Here is a 23,094-nt window from a genome sequence, read left to right as displayed (position 1 = left end):
TTATAAAATGCAAGCAGATTACTGAAACAAGAGTTTCACCTTAATAAATCCATTCCTTCATAGTGAAATGGTGATCAGCATCCATGTTTAAAAAAATTATGGAAACAGCTACCATGTTACAGTAAAACTTCAGTTTAGTATAAACCAAATCACCTGACATTTTGACCTTCATATCAATGTGAAACATTGGGAGCGCATGTGTGCACGCATGCATGCACACACACACACACGCACACAAAGAAATGAGCTACATTACAATCTATATAGTATACTAAAGTCACAGTAATTTGGTCAACCGTTAACACTATTGACTTAACCTCGGTGAAAAAAAAAAAAAAAATACATCAAAGCTAGGGTTCTGTTGTTATCATTATCTCTTGGTTACAAATCATTAATAGATATATTAAGATAAAGAATAACATGCTTTCACATAATTACTCAAACAAATTAAAACAAAAAAGTACAGATAGTGGCCAATAAGGACTGAAATTATTGCTCGAACTTCAGTGGCCTGAATGCATGCTATCCAAATTCTTGAGATTTTTCTGCCACCATTATTGTTTAGATTAGGATGGCTGATAAAAAAATTTCACAGGCTTCTTTCAATTTGGTGAGCATGATCTGAGTGGCCTGCTTTACCAAATTTGTTAAATTTAATGTGATGTTTGTGTCCTTTTTTACAGATAAGAATTGTGCATCCAGTTTCCGCAGTATAAGGTAAGTTACACGTGCAATGGATTTGGTATACTGCAGGGTGGGGCCAAGAAGGGGGGGGGTTACAAATCATTAATAGATATTAAGATACTAAGATATTAATAGATATAGACAATAACATGCTTTCACATAATTACTCAAATAAATTAGAACAAAACAGTACAGATGGTAGAGATTTGCACATCAGAACATGTGAAATATGTGGAGGAAAAAAAAACTCAAATCAGGATTGGCAGCACATACAACAGTTTCCAAAGAAGTACTGAAATGATTTATATAAATTACAGCTTCTACTCCAGAGCATTTAAAGAATCATCTAAAATATTCACAATCATACAACAAGAAACAAGGCACAATATTACGCTGTCTTGTCCTCTCTCATAAAAACTCTTGTACTTGCAAATGCCAGTAGCACGAATTATGCGACCAACCACCGAATATCTTCATAACATATTCACACACACACACACACACACACACACACACACCATATTGTTAGTCTTTCTTTCTTTCTTCAAATATTTACATTATGATCTTTATCTGCTTTTATCTTAAGTTTTTATTTTTATTAACTACTCTACTCCTGATGATGTGAAACAGTTATTTCATAAAACTAGTTGGGTATCTGAATAAATATTTTCTACTATCAACAGCATATAATAACTACAGCATACTAACTACAGCATATAATAAATAAATAAATATATACTGCTTGTAAAGAAGTCAATGGACACCCCTCATGGGCAAGCTGCATCGAATCATGTAATGAATCACGTGTTCGTAGCTGGTATAAATTGGAGGAACATGATGCTCCCAAGTCAGTGCAGCTGTGTCCGGGTGAAATTGCTGAAAGGAGGGAACGAACTGAAGGGGTTTGAAAGGGGGTATTGTGACAGGATGCCATGTTACAGGTCTATCTGTTCGGCAAAATGTTGACAAATAGGGTCATCCAAGGTCAACAATTAGTGATACTACACCATACTAAGATGGAGGCGCAGGGAGTCAACTGCAAGTGCGACTCACAGTGGATGACCCACCACACTCACTGAACATGACTGTAGGGTGCTATGAAGGATAACATGTAAAAACTGCCATTGGCCTACATGTCGAATGTGGAGTTCCAGGCATCAACTAGAACAGAAATCTGCACAAAATCATTCAGAACTGAGGCCCACAAAGTGGGTTTCCATGCTAGGACCACAATATGCAAGACCCACATTACCTGAACCAATATGCAGTATCACCTTCAGTGGTGCAAAGATGCATGTACAGTGGGACATGGAAGCTTGGAAAGCTGTGTTATGGAGCGATGAATCACATTACACTCTCTACTGAGCAGATGGACAGGTGTGGTTGTGGCAGGTGCCTGGCAAACGTCTCTTACTAGAGTGCATAACTCCAACTTAGAAATTTGGAGATGGCTTTTCCTGGTTGGCCTCATATCTCTGTTTGTGGTGCCACAAACAATGAGATTACCCGATATTAAAAGAAGAAGTCATTGCAGCAGTTAGTTCCTCAAAAATAGGAAAATCACTGGAAATTAATGGTGTTACAATGGAACTGATACACGAAGAAAATGACATTATCATAGACACCTTGCTAAATTTATTCCAGGATGTATGGAACACAGAGACTTGGCCTTCTGATTGGTGGACTTCTGTCCTTGTACCTATTCCTAAAAAGGGAAACAGCAATAAATGTAGCAACTATAGAACAATAAGTCTTATTAGTCATTCAAGCAAAATCCTGTTAAAAATATTATTGTGAAGAATCGAAAAGAAAATAGAAAGCGGACTATCATGATGAACAAGCAGGTTCCTGGAAGTCCAGAAGTACAATCGACCATATTTTTACAATACACATACTAGGTGAAAACATAACAAAATAATATGTCACAAAGTTTAGACCTTCAAAAAGCTTTTGACTCAATATTGCACGAGGCATTATGGAAAATTTGAGAACATTATGGTATTGACAACAAAATCATTAGGATTATTAAATCTCTTTATTCCTCATCTGATATGAGAATTGAAATTAAAAATTACAGCAGTGAACCGTTCTGGGCAGAATGGGGGGGGTAAGACAGGGATGCATCTTGTCCCCTCTTCTTTTTAATTGTTTTCTGGAATAGTAGTTGGCAGACTAAGAATAAATAACTTACGTTTTGCAATCAATCTCAATCTTCTGATAGAAAGTGAAGAATTACAAGAGATAACCAGCAGCGTTTTTGGAACATTAAAAAAATATGGATTATACATAAACTTACAAAAAACAAAAACAATGATAACCTCAAAATCAGACATTGAATTCTTAAAGATACAAATTGGCAATAAACAAATTGAGAATGTAAACAAGTTCGCTTATCCAGGAAGCACGTTGAGTCAAGATGGTCGCTCGAAAACCGACATTAAATATTGAATTGCTAAGTCAACCGTGGCCCTACAGAAGTTAAAACCATTGTGCTTACTAAATAACTTAAGGAAATTACAACATACAATAGAATATACATTAAATTAAACTTGAATATATTTCCAATATTTTGGCAACGTCACGTTTCCATCTTCAAAGGAACTCACAATAAAGACACCTGCAAGCAGGCACTAAACAAGTAAATGAGAACGAAGCAAGGAAAATGAAGCAAGAAACGAAGCAACCTTTGGTTGCATGAGACTGCCCCAAATTTGGGAGGTTTACATCAGAAGACCTTCAGCCCAACAGCCAAGAATACCTACATAGCCTGCTAGGGGGGGCACCATCAGGTCTTTTAGGAAAACCATACCTTCCTTGCTTCCTTCTCATTTACTTTGTTTAGTGCCTGTGTGCATGTGTCTTTATTGTAAGTTTCTTTGAAGATGGCAATGTGACATTGCCGAAATATTGGCAATATATTCAAGTTTAATTTAATGTATATTCAATTGTGCGTTGTAATTTCCTTAAATTATTTAGTAAGCATGCACAACCAACATTTAAGCCTGTCTACGAGAAAACTCATTGTGGGGAGATAACAGAATAGCAATCACAACCAGACTAAGACTAATTGACACCTTCGTGAATTCTATCCTTTTGTATGGTTGCGAGGCCTGGACTTTATTGAGGGAAGATGAGAGGAGACTCCTGTCTTTTGAAATGAAAACTTACAGAAGAATTTTGAGAATTCCCTATACTGCTCACGAAACCAATGAAAATGTCCGAAAGCTGATTGATTCAATAGATGGGAGAAAAAGGGAAAATATTCTGACAGTCATCAGAAGAAGACAGATGAAATGGTTCGGACATGTGGAGAGGGCTAATGGCATTCCAAAGCAAACACTAGAAGGAATCATTCCGGGATCAAGGGTTAGGGGCCGACCTCGATTAATATGGACTGATAACATCAAAAAATGGACAAATTCCTCCCTTTCTCAACTGACATCAAAAAATAAGAGACCAAGATGATTGGAGGAGGCTAACAAAGAATATCACCTACCAGCCATGAGTGACCCAACGGGAGAGAAAGAAAGAAGAAAGGTGGTAAAAGTCCTGGGAAAAAATTGGTCAAAAAGAGAATTCAGGAATGGGTGGATAGGAATATGATACTCTATGAGGGACAATATGTCTTTGTGAAGTCAGTCAAACCATAGTAATAGGATGCGCCAAATATTCAGTTTTGCTTTGGTATTTGGCTGCTTCGGCATGCTTTTCAGATATTCAGCTTTGGCAGAATCAGCAGAAATATTTTGTATTTGGCTGGCCAAAGTAGAAAAATTCCTGTTACATGCGACATAATCAGGAAAGCCTCCCCTTATCTTGTGCAGCCATTCAAATAGAATAGTTTCCAAGACTAATGAGCAAACTTACTCTGCACTACAATTTCTCAGAGAATTTCATTTGCCAATAGCTACTAACATGTTCCTTGAAAGTTTTATTCAAAGGTCAGAAATATTTATGAAGAAACCAGACATATGCTACAAAAAGAAATGCTGCAAAAATTTATTTTTGTACATCATAATTGACCGTGAATTCATTTTGATTATTAAATCTATAATTATTCTCTATACTTGACAATTTAAAATAAGTTCTGTTAATAGTTTGTTATTTGAAGAAATAAGTGCAATAGGTTTCTGGTTTTTGTGATGCATTGTTTTTTTGAATACAATGTTTTCTATGAAATTAAATGATAGTTTTATTATATTGAAATGGGAAATTATGGATCCTTCTATGTTTTATAATCAAATGTAGAAGGAAAGTGAAGATTCAAAAATTTACCACTGAGCTTATGAGACTAAGACCAAAATCTTGGTTGTCTTGGCTTGCACTATTTAAACAACATGAATTCTGCCCACAACCCACTGTTACACCCTGATAACAAGAATGTGAAAATTTCAGTTATGATGTAACAAGAGAAGAAATAAAAACCCTGTATAGATAACTAAGTAAGCAAGCTTGTTCCTAAGCAGATATCGTTAAGAGCCTTTGAAAGTAACGAATACAAAAAATTAAAAGAAAGAAAAACATGCTTGCATCCAAGTGAAAAATATAGCTGAAATTGTTTGTTGAACTAAATAAAAAAGGAAGGGAATTTTATTACAGTTGTGATATGATAAAATAAGGTTAACTAAAGCAATGAAGATTAGTCATAGGATTTTGTATATGAGAGGCTAGTTTTTACACTTGAAATAAGAGATTAAAGATTCGAGTTAATTCTTAGAAAATTTTGGAAAGGGGATTAATTTAGTATAGATGACATAGAGGTTAGCTTAAACAAAAAAACTAAAGCTCAAGGTCATAATTCCCGAATTGAAACTTCGTCACGTGTCAGTTGCGTGCACACGGACTGCATGATGTTTTGGCAGAAAAACGCCCCTCTAATTGGTAAGTGAAATTGACTCCAGTAAGGGGGGAAGAAAAGAAATTAAAGAAGGTGTCAGTAGGGGTCATCGTATAAAAGGGTTAGAAACCACCCCACAAGGGCTTTTTTTCTTAGAGTTTTCTTCACGAGTCTTCGTATAGGTCTCACACAGTTTGCCTGAGTGACGGGATAGGAGTTTTCTCTGTCCGACACAATAAGGAAACAAAGTGTGCGGAATTTTGATTCCGTGTTTCTATTGTAAGAAATGAGGGATGCCATTTAGTTAAAAAGAAAGAAGATAATGTCAGTGTGTTTCATCATCCAGTGATCGTAACAAGGGAAGGAAAAATCTATAAAGAAGTCAGTGCCCACGTGGTGAGTTTCACAGCTATAGAATAGATCATCCTATGTATGTCCTTAATTGAAGCATGTAAGGTAAAGATTGTGAAAGCCCATCTTATTGCCAAAAGAACTTAGGAGTGATAAGTTATAGAAGAGTTCATCCTAGGAAGGTACAATCACAAAAAGGTAGAGACCAGTGTAGAAGACCCAAGTCAAAAGGTACGGTAAAAACTCCTGTCAATTCAAATCATATGTAACTGTAATCATTATTCAATTATTGACAGTTGAAGGGATTAATGAGAATTATACTAGGACTTTAGTACATGTCAGACTAGAATAAAATTGAGCTTGTTACTATACATTAATAAGTATTCATGTGCCTAGAGATTTATGCATGTACATTGTATTTTATTTAAGAGAGTTTTAAAGGTCAAAAGTGTGTATTAGCTCAGCGAAAGGATAAATTTAATCCATATTGTCTTAGTAAGAAAATTAGAGTAACTGAATATATATGTCCTAGAAAATACAGAATTATAGATGACAAAAGAGGTCAACTAGTTCTAGAATTATACATGTTTGTATGTATAGAATCTGTTATGGCAATATGATCACAATTCTTATATAGGATCTTAACCTAATACTTGTGTTTAGCTAGTGTTAATTTGTATTATATATTCTTAGTATTGAATTTGTTTTTCCAACAGCGACTTATGGATGCGAGACTTGGAACCTAAAGAAGTCAGGTAAGAAATGGATATCTGCTTTTGAGATGTGGTGTTACAGAAGGCTGTTGAGGATATTATATACTGAAAGGCATGCAAATGGGTGTTAGAAAAGATTAGTAGAACTTTAAGGCTCCTTAAGGATATTGACAGAAGAAAGTTAAAATATTTTGGACACATAGAAAGGATGGAAGGAGGACTTCTCAGAACAGTAATAGAAGGTAAAGTTCCTGGAAAAAGAGGCAGGGGTAGACCATCAATGAGATGGATGGATGGCATGTGTGGAGTGACTGATCTTCAGAGAGTTGAGGCTGCCAGAAAAGCAAACAACAGGATTACATGGCGAGGCCTGGTGTGGAACATCATCGAGCATCGGAGTGACCATAAGGCATCTGTAGATGCCCAGTGAACATAGAGAGAGAGAGTGTACTGAATTGAGTTTTATTTGATAAAGAATGAATTGTATCATGTTTAAGAGTTCAATAAACTTTTGTTCCTTGAAAATACAGTTGTCTGAGATTGCCGCTCAATGCATCACTTGTAACAACGTACGAACCTAATCATGTGGGGGGGGGGATTTTGTTAAGTTACGAGATAAAGGTCACGACTGCATATTAGCTTCACACTCAGACATATTTTGGTAATTGCTCCTTGTTTTTGAATTTTATATCTTAAACTAAATGTCCTGAAAGGCACAGTATAAAATAAATATTTAGGGACTAAGGGGAGAAGAAGCTTGAATATTTGTATTTGGGTGACATCTCGTATATAGATAAGATTTGGATAAAGACAAGTAGAGTTTCACATGTAAGGATAGGTGAAAGCCTAATAATCGTAAATTGGGACACAACACCATATATTCCCCTTATTAACACATGGAGGTAAGTTTCACTAGCCTCCAGGCTTAGGATTCAAAATGAGTAAGTTAAAAAAAACTTACAAGCAGAAACAAAAACAAAAACTCATTAAACGCTGTAACTGAGCAATGTCAGAAAGTTAAATTCATCATAAGTGATCTCTAGGTGAGTGCATAATAAAATAATAAACTACAGTACTGAGAAGCAATTATTTCTGTTACCTAAAATACTACAAAAAAAATTGCAGATGCATCTATATTTTATAGCAAAATGTGGAAAAAAAATGAATGTAAGAAATGCAGAAAAAGTTTCTTTCTTTCAAAAATTTACTAGAAATATTTCAAGAAAATATTTGAAACGTTTAAGTTTCTTTCTACATTTGGTTATAAAATATGGATGGATCCATAATATCCTCCATTTCAATATCTCACTCATTTCAAATTGGAGCATTTCATACTTAAAAATCTGCTTGATATTATATTTAGGGAAAGCAAAATTTTATTTCCTCTTTTTATCAAAGAAGATCCTAAAAGTCTTCATTTTGGCAATGTAAAACTGACTGGAGAGCTTATGAGAGTATAATCTTTGGAATTGAAATTGTCTTAGCTTGCACTGCTTAAAAGACATGAGTGCTGTCGAGGCATCTGTATATTTGCTTTTTATTAGTTCTTTTGATTAAGGTTTTACTTGCCTGATAGTTGTTTCGAATGGTTTGTTCTCATTGGAGATCAGGCAGAAACTTTAAAATGACAAGAATCCTCAATTCAATACCAAAGAAATTCTGTTTCAAAGAATTGTATTTTTCTTAAGCACTGATAGGTGAACAGCACTCGTGTCTTTTAAGCAGTGCAAGCTAAGACAATTTCAATTCCAAAGATTATACTCTCATAAGCTCTCCGGTCAGTTTTCAAAACTTACAAAGTTTCTATACATAAATTTATTTATTTATTTATTTTCATGTGGTTATGTGATTAGGTGAAGTATTATTACATTGGATTTTTTTTTTAATCTTTCTTCATTCTGAAATTTGACCGAAGTGCTGCATATTCAGCCAAAGCATAATTAAATTTTATAAAGGAATGTTTTGAACCAAAAAATACATGTGCTCGTTTAAAATTTTTATCAATTTTAAATTAGTGTTGTTTTTTTTTTTCAAAAAGCATTTGCTTATAAAATTTAATTCAGTATGCTTTGGCCAAATATGCAGTGCTTCGTACTTAACTACTTAGTAATTTACTAAGTTTTTATAATGGAGTGGCAGCTAAATTGGATAAAAGAAATGGCTAAATGATGATTCTGCTGGATTTTGCAAAGGCATTTTGACATACACAGTAGACTCTCGACTATCCGGAGCCCGGATTTTATCACGGAGAATTATAATGATACAGTAATTCTCTGTGATAAAATGAGGAATACATACTGTAATTTACTTTGCCAAGGTGTTGCAAGTGGGCGTCTGCTACAATCCCATAGTCGAGAGTCTACTATACCACATGGAATTCTACTATGCAAATTAGAACAAAATGGGGATTGATATACTCGTTATGCAGATAAGAGGGAAAAGTGGTATATGGAGGGGCAGAATCAGGGACCAAAATAGGTGACTAGTGGTCTGCTGCAAGATTCAGTGATGGGACTAAATCTTGACACTACTGTATAATTTGTACATAAATGATATAGGAAATAACCTGAAAGAAACTATTCAGTTGTTTGCTGATGGTTTAACAGGTAGGGTAATAGTTAATCAAGGCGATGTGAAGAGGTTACAGGATGATTTAAATAGATTGTCAAGTATGGGTAAAAGATAATGAGTATCAGTTTCATGTGAAAAAATGTATAAAGTTATGCATTTTGGAATAAATAGATTACAAGCTGCATACAACATCAATGGAACTGTACTCCAGGAAATAGATGAATTTAGAGCTGGTGATAGAGAGTTGAAGTTTAGAGGTCATAGCAATATGACCTCTAAAGCTCATAAGATTACTTGGCTATTGAAGAACACAACAAGTAGAGATAAGGAAGTTGTTATTCCTCTTTATAAGGCCTTGTGGAATGTTCCCTATGAGGATAGAACGAGAGTGTGTGGATTGCAGAAGTTAGTTAATAGGCAAAAAAGAGGGGGGTAAGATAGAAACATTTAAGCTGCTTGAAGGATTTATTAGGATTGATTCAGGGGAAATGTTTCAGCACTTAGCTAGAGGGGACAGAACAAGAAGTCATCCTAGGAAGTTGAGTAAAAGTGTGGTTAGTAGGGGCGTGAGGACTAGATTTTTCACCTGGAGACTTGTCAATGAATGGAATGTGTAGCAGAGTTTGTTGTTAGCGCTTTGTCTGTCAATATGTTCAAGAAGAGGTATGATAGATTGTGTGGATAGTTTGAATCTCCCATAATGAGTCTTTGGACTCCATGGTGGTGTTCGTACAATAATAATAATAATATTAAGCTGTAAGCCTAAAGTTGTAAAGTGTGTTTGGGGGGGGGGGGGTACCCTCTGTGAGTGCTGAAAGGCAGACTTGGGACAGGTGGATTAAGAACTACTGCTTTATTTATTAAGATAAGGATGGCTTAAATCTAGTGTCAATTTCAAAAAGAGTTTGTCATGTTTGTATTTGCTCGTGTTGCTGTGAAGGAACTTCACAAAGTTCCTTTTTCCTGTCCAGATGTAGTCAAACTGGAAGATCTGCCAACATCTGTTTTGAAAAGCACAAGAAATCTATTTACTTCCTAACAGCAGATGAATTTCTTGTGTTCTTCAAAACTGGAAGGTCTAAAGAAGTAGACCTTCCAGTTTGACCACATCAGGACAGAAAAAGGAACTTATATACACCTGGAACTGGCATCACGCTTAGAACATTAGGCTTCCACTTATTTTTTGTACCGTACATTAGTGCAATTCTCAAACTGAACCCAAATGCTTTCTCTGTGGCAGAGACAAAATACTGGAACCATTAAACCAGTGTTAAAAGATACAACTTAAAAACATTTTTATCGATGACTTAAATTGAGAGGCTACTTTCTTTTACTTGGTCTCCCTGACAGGCATTTCACCCATTCCAGATTATCATCCTAAGTTTCAATGGTTATTGGAATCATATCATAATTTTATGATATGATTCCCAATAACAAAAATATCATATAATATTGTGATATTTTATCAGGTGGTTTACTCACCTCAGTAAAACCACCACTAGCACATCTGATCTGAATCTTTAGAGACCAGACATCAGCATTCAAGTTTCTTAATACATCCATAGTATTAATACACAAATAGGTGAGATTGACAAGAAAAAAAAAAAAAAAAAACTGTGGCACAGCAATAGTAACTCCCTTTTTTTTGGAATTCTCACTAATCCAACACAACTTTTTGGTGTTATTATCTGGTATCTTGGTATCTATTATCTGTCTGTATAACAGTATTATCAACTTGTAAACTTGTATAATTGTATACCAACTTCACAGCTTACTGTCAGAGAATCTTACAATGCCGAGTGGATTATCTATCAATCTAATCTTGTATTCTACTTGTAACCAATCTCTCAATCTCAAACCACAAGTGTAGATATATAGTCTGTTCTATAATCAGAAACAACTACTAACACCACTCCTGAATTGTTTAATGAGATTCTCAGTAAATGAGGACTAGAGCAGGACCAAAAAATATGGTCCCATTGCCACAGGCTTATCCTGTGGAAATATTTTACAGACTGGTAGAGAAGCCAAAGATAGGAGCTGTTGATTATCCTGATATTTTTATTTGCTTTACTCAACTTAACTTTTATTTATGGGGCTGCCTAAAAGATGCAGTGCACAGTATAAAATCAACCATACTGAACAATAATGCACTGCTTTCCCAGAAGTCACTTTGATGGACATTTGTCATTTCGTTATGCATTTTGTTTCCCAAAATGTGTTCACATATTTTTCATTTTTTTAAGACATTCCATATTTATTAAATTACTGGGTGCTTGCTTCATTAAAAATGAAAAAAGGATGGCAAAATAAAAAAATCAATTACATAATTATTTCATACCTTATATGATATGTTCCTTCTTTCTGTTCAAATTCTGAGCCAGGAAGACAACAAATCCCCATTTCTTGTAACAGCAGTTCACAATAAAAAACATCTGGTTTTAAACCAAGAGACTTAAAAAAATAACATTAAATAATTAGATGTCGACTTACATCAATGAACAATATAATTTGCAGTACAAAAAAAAAAATTATCTGCAATAAACAATAATTTTATATCTGTATTTAACATTCTCTCGCTCTCTAAACGATTTTTCTTTCCAAATAAGAAGGAACAATTTCGAAAGAAAAAGATTTTGGCAAAATTTTTAAGAACAGGAACAAGACTGTATTTTAAAAGTGTAGAAAGGCTTATGTGTTCGTTGTACATGTTTTATTTTCGACGGTATATATCAGAACACAAAATTATAAGTAAATAATTATTTATTGACTTATTGCTGATATTTTGCCGGTGCTATAACCAGCATCTTCAGAGCACAAAAAACAACAAATACACGAGACTACAACAACATGGTGTAATCAACGAACTAGTTTAACAAAATTGTAGCAGCAACACAAAGACTAAAGTCCTAATTAGGGGCCCTCTATCTGAGAAAAAAAAAAAAAAATTTGCAGTTACTACACAAAGACTAAAGTCCTAAAAAACAGAGAGAAAAAGCCAGTACACTAGCTATGTCTTAAGATGACTGTCTCCCAAATCTTAGGCAAATTTACACAACCATTTTTGTTGAGATTTGGAGTATGTTTCAAGGCTTCTGTTGCTTCTAAGAACAATCTCTCCGCTTTGTAAGAGTTTATGTGCAGTACTTTTGTTTTCTTCCAGTTGATCCTGTATGCAGGGGTATCCAAAGCATGGTCTGCTAGGCCCTACTTGCCATAGTGATAGTGCCTGATGTATCTTTTATGTTCACTGATGCAGATGTTCGCAGTTCTTCTTGTTTGATAGTAAGCTTGATCACAAGAGCAGGATGCTTCGTAGACTCCTGGATGTGATAAGGGAGGGATGCTGTCCTTGGGTGAATGGATGAGAGTTGTTAATTTGACACACGGTCTGAACACTGTGCGTAGTTCATGTTTATTAAGAATTCTAGATATCTTTTCTGATGTGCCTTTAATGTATGGGATGGTGACAGTTTTGTTGTACGCAACGGCTAAAAATAAATTCAACGTGGTCAAAAACCAGCATCAGAAAAAGTTTGAAAATCTCCAACAACACAGTGCTATACAATGACCGCAATTACAACAAGATCGCATCGTGCTGAATTTATCATTGCTCACCTTAACCAAAGCAGTTAGTGTTTTAAGTTGAGGACGCAATTTTGCCTTTACTCCTAAACAAGTTCCAAAAGCCAAAATAATGGCGTCCATTGAACGGGGAATATACGACCTGCCTCTAGCAATAGCCAATAACATACATTTAGATGTGGCCAACATCCTAATCAAGTCTAAGCCTCCCAAAAATAATATTCCTCATAACAAAATCATTGCTCTAAAAGAGTTAAAGAATAATAACCAGATTATCATACCAAAAGCAGACAAAGGGAATGCAACTGTGGTGATGGATACAACAGAATATGAAAACAAAATGCACACACTTTTACAAGATCAGTCAACCTGCAAAATTATAGATCGCAATCCCACTAATACACAAAAGAATAAGGTAAGTAAATTACTGGAAAAAGTCACTTCCTAGCCCAAAGAAATAGTAAACAAACTCAAGCCCTTCTATGTTAAAACACCTAGGATATACGGAGTACCAAAAATTCACAATCAAGGTACACCCTATTGTGGATAGTACAAATAGTCCCATATACAAACTGGCTGGACATCTAGTCACTCTCACAAACAATTCTCCCTCCTTTGTCAAAAATTCTGCCCACCTAAAAAGCATTTTAGAACACCATAACTTAAAAAGTTCAGACTTAATGGTGAGCTTTGATATCTCCTCACTATTCACAAATGTACCACTAATTGAAACCCTTAATCTACTAAAGTCACACTTTCCCCCTGATATATTTGAATTATTTAAATTCACAATACATGCAGGATATTTCACATAGAAAGGCAAAATATACAAACAATTAGATGGGACAGCTATAGGCTTCCCCCTTCCCTCCTACCTTAGCCAACTTCTACAAAAAACACCTGGAAAAACTAGCTATCAATACAGCTACTTCAAAACCAACACTTTGGCTATGCTATGCTGACAATGTGCTTGCTATTTGGCCACATGGCCTGGGTACATTGGAAACATTCTTAATGCATTTAAATAGCCAACATCCTAAAATCCACTTTACAATGGAACTGGAAGCTAATAACTGTCTGCCCTTCCTCGATACACTTATCACACGTCTTCCAGATGGTTCCTTATCATTTTCAGTTTTTAGAAAACCCACACATACAGGGAGATATTAACACAAACAATCATACCATCACCCTTCTCAACAGCATGGTATTTTAAAAACGCTAACCCACAAAGTGAGAGCAATCTGTTCCAATGACAATGCTCTTGCTGCTGAACTGGCTCACTTACACCACACCTTCTTGGCCAATGGCTATAATCCCCATAAGGTAAACAAAATACTAAATGCCCCTAAGAAATCCCTCCCACTATCCACCAGTAAACTTCAACAAAACAGTCACCATCCCAACATTAAAGGCACATCAGAAAAGATATCTAGAATTCTTAATAAACATGAAGTATGCAGAGTATTCAGACCGTGGGTCAAATTAGCAACTCTCATCCGTTCACCCAAGGACAGCATCCCTCCCTTATCACATCCAGGAGTCTACGAAGCATCCTACTCTTGTGATCAAGCTTACTATCAAACAAGAAGAACTGCGAACATCTGCATCAGTGAACATAAAAGATACATCAGACACTATCACTATGGCAAGTAGGGCCTAGCAGACCATGCTTTGGATACCCCTGCACACAGGATCAACTGGAAGAAAACAAAAGTTCTGCACATAAACTCTTACAAGTTGGAGAGATTGTTCTTAGAAGCAACAGAATTCTTGAAACATACTCCAAATCTCAACAAATATGGCTGTATAAATTTGCCTAAGATTTGGGAGACAGTCATCTTAAGACATAACTAGTACTGGCTTTTTCTCTCTGTTGTTTAGGACTTTAGTCTTTGTGTAGTAACTGCAATTTTTTTTTTTCCCCAGATAGAGGGCACCTAATTAGGACTTTAGTCTTTATGTTGCTGCTACAATTTTGTTAAACTAGTCCATTGATTACACCATGTTGTTGTAGTCTCACGTATTGGAAAATATGACAAAATGACAAACTGTGTTTTTTGTGCTCTGAAGATGCTGGTTATAAAACCAGAGAAATATCAGCAATAAGTCAATAAATAATTATTTACTTATAATTTTGTGTTCAGATATATACCGTCAAAAATAAAACAAAACTGTATTTTGATTTGATATAAAGACAATTTCTCACTTGTGTAAAATAGTCTAAATCTTTTACATTCTACTAACAATTTGTAAATGTGATTTATAAACTTTATATAACAGTAGAGAGAGAGAGAGAGAAAGAGAGAAAAAATACTTTTCAGAACAACAGACTGTAAATTTCTAGTCTGAAGATAATATAAGTAGAAACAATTTTTTTTAAAAATCATAAATTGTTTTATTTGGCACCACAAAAAAACTTTTTTTATAAGAATTTTAAATAGCTATACTCAATTTAGTGGACTGGCTGTGTTATACAGATGATGAGTTTGATATTTGGCCCTATGGACCAGAAACATAAAATATATTTTTAGTACAGCCAACATCCTAAAATACACTTCATAACATAAAATGAGTCAAATAAATGTCTGCCCTTCCAAGATGTATTAGTCACATGCCTTTCAAATGGTTCATTATATTTTTGTTCATTTTATTATATTTTACATTTTCGTAGAAAGCCAACAAACAATGGAAGATATTTACACAAGCAATCTTACCATCATCCATTCAAAATAATGCCTCAATATAAACAACACCAAGAGAGGAAAAACATTTATTAAACTCATATGAGGATTTTAAGGGGTGGAAGTCTCACACTGGGCAATGAAATTCACCTACCACCTAAAGACAATCACAAAATCTATGCCTGTAATGGGATTTGAAACTGTGACCTGTTGGTTGGGAAGTGGGTATACTAACCACTTGGCCAGCCAGGTCAGCAATGGTATGAGAATATTGCAATCTCAGTAATGTTCAATTAAGTGAAACATAATAAAACGTATGGTAGAAACAACGCAACAGGTGTTGCATCCTGATTGGTAGTCAAACTTATAAACCGAGTTGTTGTGGTTAAATAAATTAAGGAATTTAGTATCTACACAAAAACAGAATTCATACTCAAATGCATTTAAATAAATTAATTCTTTGTAAAGAGTTAAACACATCATGCAATTTGTCTGAGTCTGATAACATCTGCCTGAGTGTATATGGCTCAGCCAGATAAATAAATGTTTCATTTTTAGATAAATTAAACATGGAAACTTAAACTTACGTGAAATAAATTTATTAGCTGTAAAATTTTATTTAACGTAAGTTTAAGTTTATTGAGGATGCCTATGTATTGTTAGGCATCCTCAGTACATTGAAAATGGAACACAATATAAAATTATAATTAAAGAATGATTTTCAAAAATGCCACTATAGCATTAATAGGACAACAAACAGCCAGTAAAAAAAAAATCACTATCAAGAAAAAAAAATGACAGCTAATAAATTTATTTCACGAAAGTTTAAGTTTCTATGTTTAAAATTTCATTCCCCTCTTGTGAAGTGTTGGCACGCCACTAGAATATAACAAATGGTGAGATGAGTTGCATTTTTCACACTTAGGCAGGTCATCAGACTGCAATAAATAAGAATGTGTAAGAGGACTGTGACCTATGCAATGCCTATCAAGAATAACTTTCTCTCTTCTGTTTCTATGTTGACTAGACTGCCAAAGCTTAATTTCAGGCTTAATCTCATGCAATTTATCAGTGCTTCCTGACAAACTCATTTCAACTGCATTCACAATCTCATTTCCTTTAATTCCAATGTTGCCAGGAATCCAGCACAATGAACATCAAAATTAAGTGTCTTCCTTTTGTATAATAGTTGTAGAACCCTCACTGGATGTGGATTGTACACAAGAGAGGAGATGGCCAGTAAAAGAACTCGATGAGTGTATAAATTACACACTTTTGGTAGTGGTTTTCTTTCATATGCACAAGTGCCAGCTGAATGGTATGCAACTCTGCTGTATAATTACTGCAATCAGGTGGAATCTGGTTGTAGATAGTAATGTCAAAAAAACACAGCAGTACAGCAACACAGGTATCAGTTCTTGAGCCATTAGTATAGATGGGCAAGAAATCAGAATGAGATGCTCTGTGTGCATTAAAAATGTAGGAGATGGATAATGGAGTACGTGACTTCTGTAGTTGACAAAATGAGGGATTGTAGGATGGAGTGCAAACCTGCCATGGAAGAAAGCTGTTATGTTTGGTGTAAGCAATGTTGTCAACATTCATGCCAACAGCTTGCACAGTCTCTTTAACATGCATAAAAGGAACATTGACAGTCTGATGTGTGTGTGATATTGAGCTTCCCAATGAAGAGAAAAGAGACTAGTCCATTTAAAATGTTCTGGAAAAGACCTGCTTTTGTCTAAGTAACAGAGTAAGTTCATTTGCTTCCACATTAAGACTTTGAATGGGCAATGTGCGACAAGCACCAGTAACTATTTGTATAGTAGCTACTTCCCAGGAAAGTATGCCATGATTGCTGTTACCAGTGTAAAATAGTCATATTCTTAACTGAGACCCCTCCCCCCTCTTCTTTCACATACTGCTTGAGAAAGTTGTCTCACAATTACTCAATAAATTCTGCTTCCTTCTTATCACAAGATTTCTCTTCAATCCAATCAAGGTTTGGATAATTTAAGTCACTCATAACCTACTTTGTTTAGGCCAATCAGGATAATTTATCCTGATTGGCCGAGTGGTTAGCATATCCGCTCTCCAGAATCCCGCCATGGGCATGAACGTTTTAATCCCGCCATGGGCATGAACGTTTGTGATTGTCTGTGAAAATACTAGTGGTGGTGATGGGCAGTAGATGGCATCGGTGGATTGTGAGTGGTGGAGATAGAGAGTTGTAAAGTGGATGCCCTCCCTCGATGGGTCTTTGGACTCCCTGGACGTAATAATAATAATAATAAAAGTAATAATAATTTGCCAATGCATTTCATCTTCCCCAGCAAATGAACCTCCTGGCTTCATATGGTAAAAACTATAGCATAGTATTCCTAAAAATTACAATAATTTCAGCAAACCACTGAACAACTGACTGCAGATTGCAAAGAAATAGTCCAAAATTAGGAGTAACTGCTTTGACAGATACAACAATATTATTGCCTTATTTCTTTTATCAAAATAGTAAAATGAAGTAATAAATTTCGAATATTGTCCATGAAAAACTCCCAAACCAGTATAAAATTAGAGTAGTTATTTATCATTCAGTTTTAGGAGCAGAGAGGGAGGGGAGATGCAATGGGAAATCTTCACAATGAGCATAAATTTCGAATTAGTCTGTATAGAATAACTTTCTATTTTCATCATGTCTACAGTCATTTCAGAAAAATTATGGAGACTGCTACTGTAGGAATAATTACTGTAATTATTCCTAACACGGTTGTAGTCTCCATAATTTTACTGAAATGAATGCTGATCACCATGTAACACCAAAGGATCATATCTACAGTGGTTTAGTACCGAATATTATAGTGATGTGCATCCTACAAAAAAAAAAAAAAAAAATCTTTTGTTGCATTTTTATGTGAAAGAAGAAAGTGAATGAGTTCCTGCTGAAATATCATTGGATATAAATTTTTGGTATTAAAAATACTCTCACAATTGGAAAGGGAGTAATGTAATTTAACATTATTTGTTGTTCATAAGAACAGAACTCGTTTCTAAAACTGAAGTGTGATGATTCATATTATGGTATTTTGCAAGGAAAGAAAACAAAAGTTCATAATTATTTCAATAAAAGTTATTTGAAAACTGAGCAAAAATAATTACAGCTATATTTTCCAGTAAAATGAAAGAACACAAACTGCCCCATTCCATTCAGTGATTTGAAGCAAATTTATTACTACTGAATAAATTTAATGTAAAGGCTGATCGTTTGTCATTTCAGGATAGATTATTTTTACACATCTGAATTTGTTTTTATCTTTGGGTATAGACACAATAAATAAACAATAATTATTATTGTGGGAAGTTTTTGGTATTGAAACCACATTATAATATAAATAAAGGGTTTAATAAAATTAAGCAATTAAAAACCCGACAAGTTTTGTATGTCGTAAGATTTACATCAGGGGTAGTGGTACATAAACGTTTTGCACAGCAAAAGCCTATTAACAATGAATTAAGCATATCAGATGTTTTTGAAAAACTTCATGACTGTTAAATATAACTGATAAACCAGAATACAAATGGTAAATTTGTTACTGTATGTATGTATGTTGAAACATTGTTAGTTGGCTTAATTTTACATCAAGCATGGTCTGCTTTCATCAAAAATTTAACTGCCACTGACACCTAGGATATAGCACATGTGATACCAAAGATAGCAATAACTAGCAAAGTTCCGACACGTATACATAACAAATTTACCATCTGTATTCGTGCTCATCAATTATATTTAACAGTTGGGAAGTTATCAAAAACATCTAATATTTGTAATTAATTGTTAATAGGCATTTGTTGTGCAAAACTTTTATGTACCAGTAACACCCCCCTCCCCAATGATGTAAATCTTACGACATACGAAACTTGTCAAATTTATAATTGCTTAATTTTATTAAACTCTTTATTTATATTATAATGGGATCTCAGTACTGAAAACTTTCTACAGAATTGCTTAACCACAGAAACTTATGTTTGCAATTATTATTAAGAGAGACCTCCAGGAAGTCAAGGACTTATTGAGGGAAGCCACACACTACCTGCACCTGTTGACATATCTGTTCTTGAATTCATTTAAACTACTTGCACACACACATCTAATGGCAATCTATTCCACTAATGTACCCCTCTTTGACAGAAATATCTAGTCCTTATTGCCAGCATTTATTCTCAACTTCCAAGGATATCTTTGCCTCCTTTCTCCACCCTCCATAAAATGAAAAATTCCATCTAGTGAAATTCTGTATGACCCTTTCAGAAGTTTGTAGGACTCAATCATATCACCTCTCTTTTTCCTGTTTACAGTGTCTGAACAGAAAATTGACAGAGAAACCAGGAGCCCAGACTTGTGCACAATACCCAAGAGAGGTCTTATCAAGGCCTTGTAGAGAGGCAAATCGTTTTGGCATTGCAATTATCCTCTGAGTTGTGTTTGCAATCTTTGTTATATGGTCCTTGAACTTCAACTTCCTATCTATGCCTATCATACTATATAAACTAAAAATATGTCTTAAATGGAATCAAATGCATTATACCTTTCATATGTTTACAAAAGTACTGCAACTTGAAAGAGTTATTTGAATAAAGCACTTCATTAGTTTTTGTGAATAAAACTATCACACTGTTTGATAATATCAACAACTGAAACTTATACTCTGAATAACTGAAACCTGTATCATATGTAAACAGAAAGATGTTGAAAGTTTATAGTGTGAGCAAACAACAAAGTTTGTGCCTGAAAGTATCTTCCGGACTGGGGTAAAGTGGTACAACACCAGGGCAACTCGTTGCAAAGGTGGAGCAAGCTACCAAATACTCCTATCTCAGTATCTCCTATAATGCAAAACACATTTCCTTGCAGATATGTCTAATGCTATGCATTAAGGGAAGGGCCACTACCCAGACTAGTTTCGACCTTTATTGAGGTCTCTTCAGTGGGAGCCAGTACTTTTCTCCATCTTTCCAGTTTAGTTCCCGCTTCTTCTCTTGAATCTACACACAGCAAGATGTCATCTGCATACAACATTGTCCAAGGCGCATCTTCTCTCACCTCCTCTGTTACCACCTCCATCACAATATTACACAGAAACGGACTTAATGCTGACCCTTGATGCAAGCCAACCGTTACTTGAAAACTTTACCACCTTACCCCAGTCCTGAAGATACTTTCAGGCGCAAACTTTGTTGTTTGCTCACACTTGGATAAAGGATTAAACTAAATTTATTATACTCTAATCAAGTGAAATAAAAACTTTCAACATCTTTCTCTAAATCCAGAGTAATTTTATTAAAAAAGGGTGGCACACCATTTGGCAATTTCTATAGGTAGAGATGACCTGCTAATGCTTCTACCTGGTATCTCCACTTGGGCCTGGCTCCCACTGAAGAGACCTCAATAAAGGTCGAAACTAGTCTGGGTAGTGGCCCTTCCCTTAATGCATAACATTAGACATATCCGCAAGGAGATGTGTTTTGCATTATAGGAGATACTGAGATAAGAGTGTTGGCAGCTTGCTCCACCTTTGCAACGAGTTGCCCTAGTGTTGTACCACCTTACCCCAGTCCTGAAGATACTTTCAGGCGCAAACTTTGTTGTTTGTTCACACTTGGATAAAGGATTAAACTAAATTTATCATATGTAAACAGTTATACAAGAGCATGCTAATATTTAATGCTCATTTGGTGTAACACACACAGAGCACTAGACAACAGGGTTGCTTTTTTTTGTTGCTGTTGCTAAACTAGCCCTAAGTTCAAGCCTGCCCCCCTTTCTTTCTTTCTTTCTTTATTTTATTAATTTTTCACAGCATAAATAACAAAAACAGTTTCTGGATTCAGTTTGTCATGATAATGAATGATACCACTATACAAGAATGTCATTACAAAATACACTAAGATTTGTTTCAATTATTTCCTTACTTGTTTTACTACAACCATAGAACTTCAGTGGAAACTGCTCAATGGAATTTTAATGTTCACTTGTAATAATGAATGATGACTACACAGGAATGTTATTACATAATGCATCTTTCTGTGAATGTCTGCAATCATGTCCTAGCATGTTTATCCTAGGTAACCTCAGTGGTAGCATGTAAGTATAGAATGCTTTAATGACGGCTTGTTGCACCATCAGTAACATAAAATGGTAAATTTGCAGTTTTTTCCCTCCCTTGTTCTTATAATAAAAAATATATTTTCTTCAATTTAATATTCTAATACAAAATAGCTTTCTTGATAAAAGCAGACTGACAACTCTTAAAGTGAATGATTTTTTAAAAAAAACTTTTATATAAAAAATTAATAAAATTATGATATTAAGTTTATATAAATTGGGACATGGTTAGCCATTATCACAATATAATAATTAGACGTTTACCTGGATACTATGCAATTACTTTTTTTAATAAAAAAGTGATTATTACTGTGAATACATGATAATGAATTCAATAAACTGACTAGTTGTCTCCATTTGTTTAAATTAACATTATAAAAGACAGATAATAATTTTATTACAGATTCCAATTTTTTTCCTTTTTTCTTTATATGAAAAACTAACACTATTCAGAATAATAAAAAATTTTACTTACATATGCTTTCAAAACAAATTTTTCCGGAAGGAGAATGCTAGGAAATGCATAATACGAAGAACTAATCTTAGTGCATTTCATATACTTCATACCATTCAATCCTTCCTCCATTAGTAATGCTCGTTGTTTATTTAATTTTAGTAAATCAGATGTTTCCTGCAATTAATATAAGTAATTAATCTCACAGAAATCATAAAATACGAGTGGTCTGAAAAGTTCTCTAAAAATTATTATTTTTCAACATAATCTCCCTTAAGACAAACATTCATTCCAGTGATGCTCCAGCACCATTATCCCATCCCTGTAGTGGTTCTCAGTAAGATATCCAAAATATCGTTCTACAGCTCTCGATTCGAAGAAAAATGCTGACCAGCGAGGAAGAGTTTTAATTTTGTGAAGAGATAGAAGTCAGAGGGAGCCAAATCTGGGAAATAGGGTGAATGTTCCAACAATTCATAGTGCAGATGTCTTAATTTTCTCATTGCCAAAACACCTTTGTGGGCAGGTGCATTGTCCTGATGAAAGATGATTTTTTTCTTTTGCAAACCGGGTCTTTTCTCATGAAGTTTTTCGTCTAGTCTAGTTAAAAGATCGGAATAATATTCCTCAGTTATTGTTTTACACGTGTCAATATAATTAATAAACAAAATGCCTTTAGCATCCCAAAACACCAATGCCATGACCTTTCCTACTGATGGAACTGACTTTGTCTTCTTTGGCGCTGAACAACCAGCTTCTGTCTGCTGTTTTTGATTCTGGTGTGTAATGGTGAATCCAAGTCTCATCCATAGTAATAAATCAATGCACAAAATCAGTTTTATTCTTGTTAAAATGCTCCAAGCACTGTTCAGAGATTTTCATGCGAGTGCGTTTTTGATCTGCTGAGTAAGGGGGCATGGCAAAGCTTTTTCATTTGCAATTCTTTATGCAAAATATATCCTACACGTTCTTTTGAAATGCCTATAGTTTCAGCAATTTCATGCACTTTGACTCATTGGTCATCCAATACCGTGCACTTGATCACTGATTTCTGG

At 34.8% G+C, this 23,094-nt stretch overlaps 1 protein-coding gene across 3 annotated transcripts in view; it reads right to left on the bottom strand.

Moving 5' to 3' along the window:
* The window catches only part of LOC150093718 (alanine aminotransferase 1-like), a 193,286-nt gene that overhangs the window by 12,781 nt on the left and 157,411 nt on the right, over window positions 1-23,094 (bottom strand). For 2 of the 3 annotated variants that reach the window (XM_090413040.1, XM_090413042.1), the window contains 2 exons: window positions 22,061-22,216; window positions 11,498-11,610 (listed from right to left, as the gene is read on the bottom strand). In XM_090413040.1, the coding sequence (XP_090269166.1) occupies window positions 11,498-11,610; window positions 22,061-22,216 (269 nt within the window). The remainder of the gene's footprint in view (window positions 1-11,497; window positions 11,611-22,060; window positions 22,217-23,094) is intronic. The other variant, XM_090413043.1, reaches the window with a different exon arrangement.

The sequence above is a fragment of the Typopeltis vanoorti genome, chromosome 23 (assembly GCF_054136105.1).
Source record: "Typopeltis vanoorti isolate ZY-2024b chromosome 23, IOZ_Tvanoo_1.0, whole genome shotgun sequence".
Lineage (NCBI taxonomy): Eukaryota > Metazoa > Arthropoda > Arachnida > Uropygi > Thelyphonidae > Typopeltis > Typopeltis vanoorti.
Note: the sequence above shows the minus strand (reverse complement) of the source record. Positions and strands in the feature narration are given on the sequence as shown.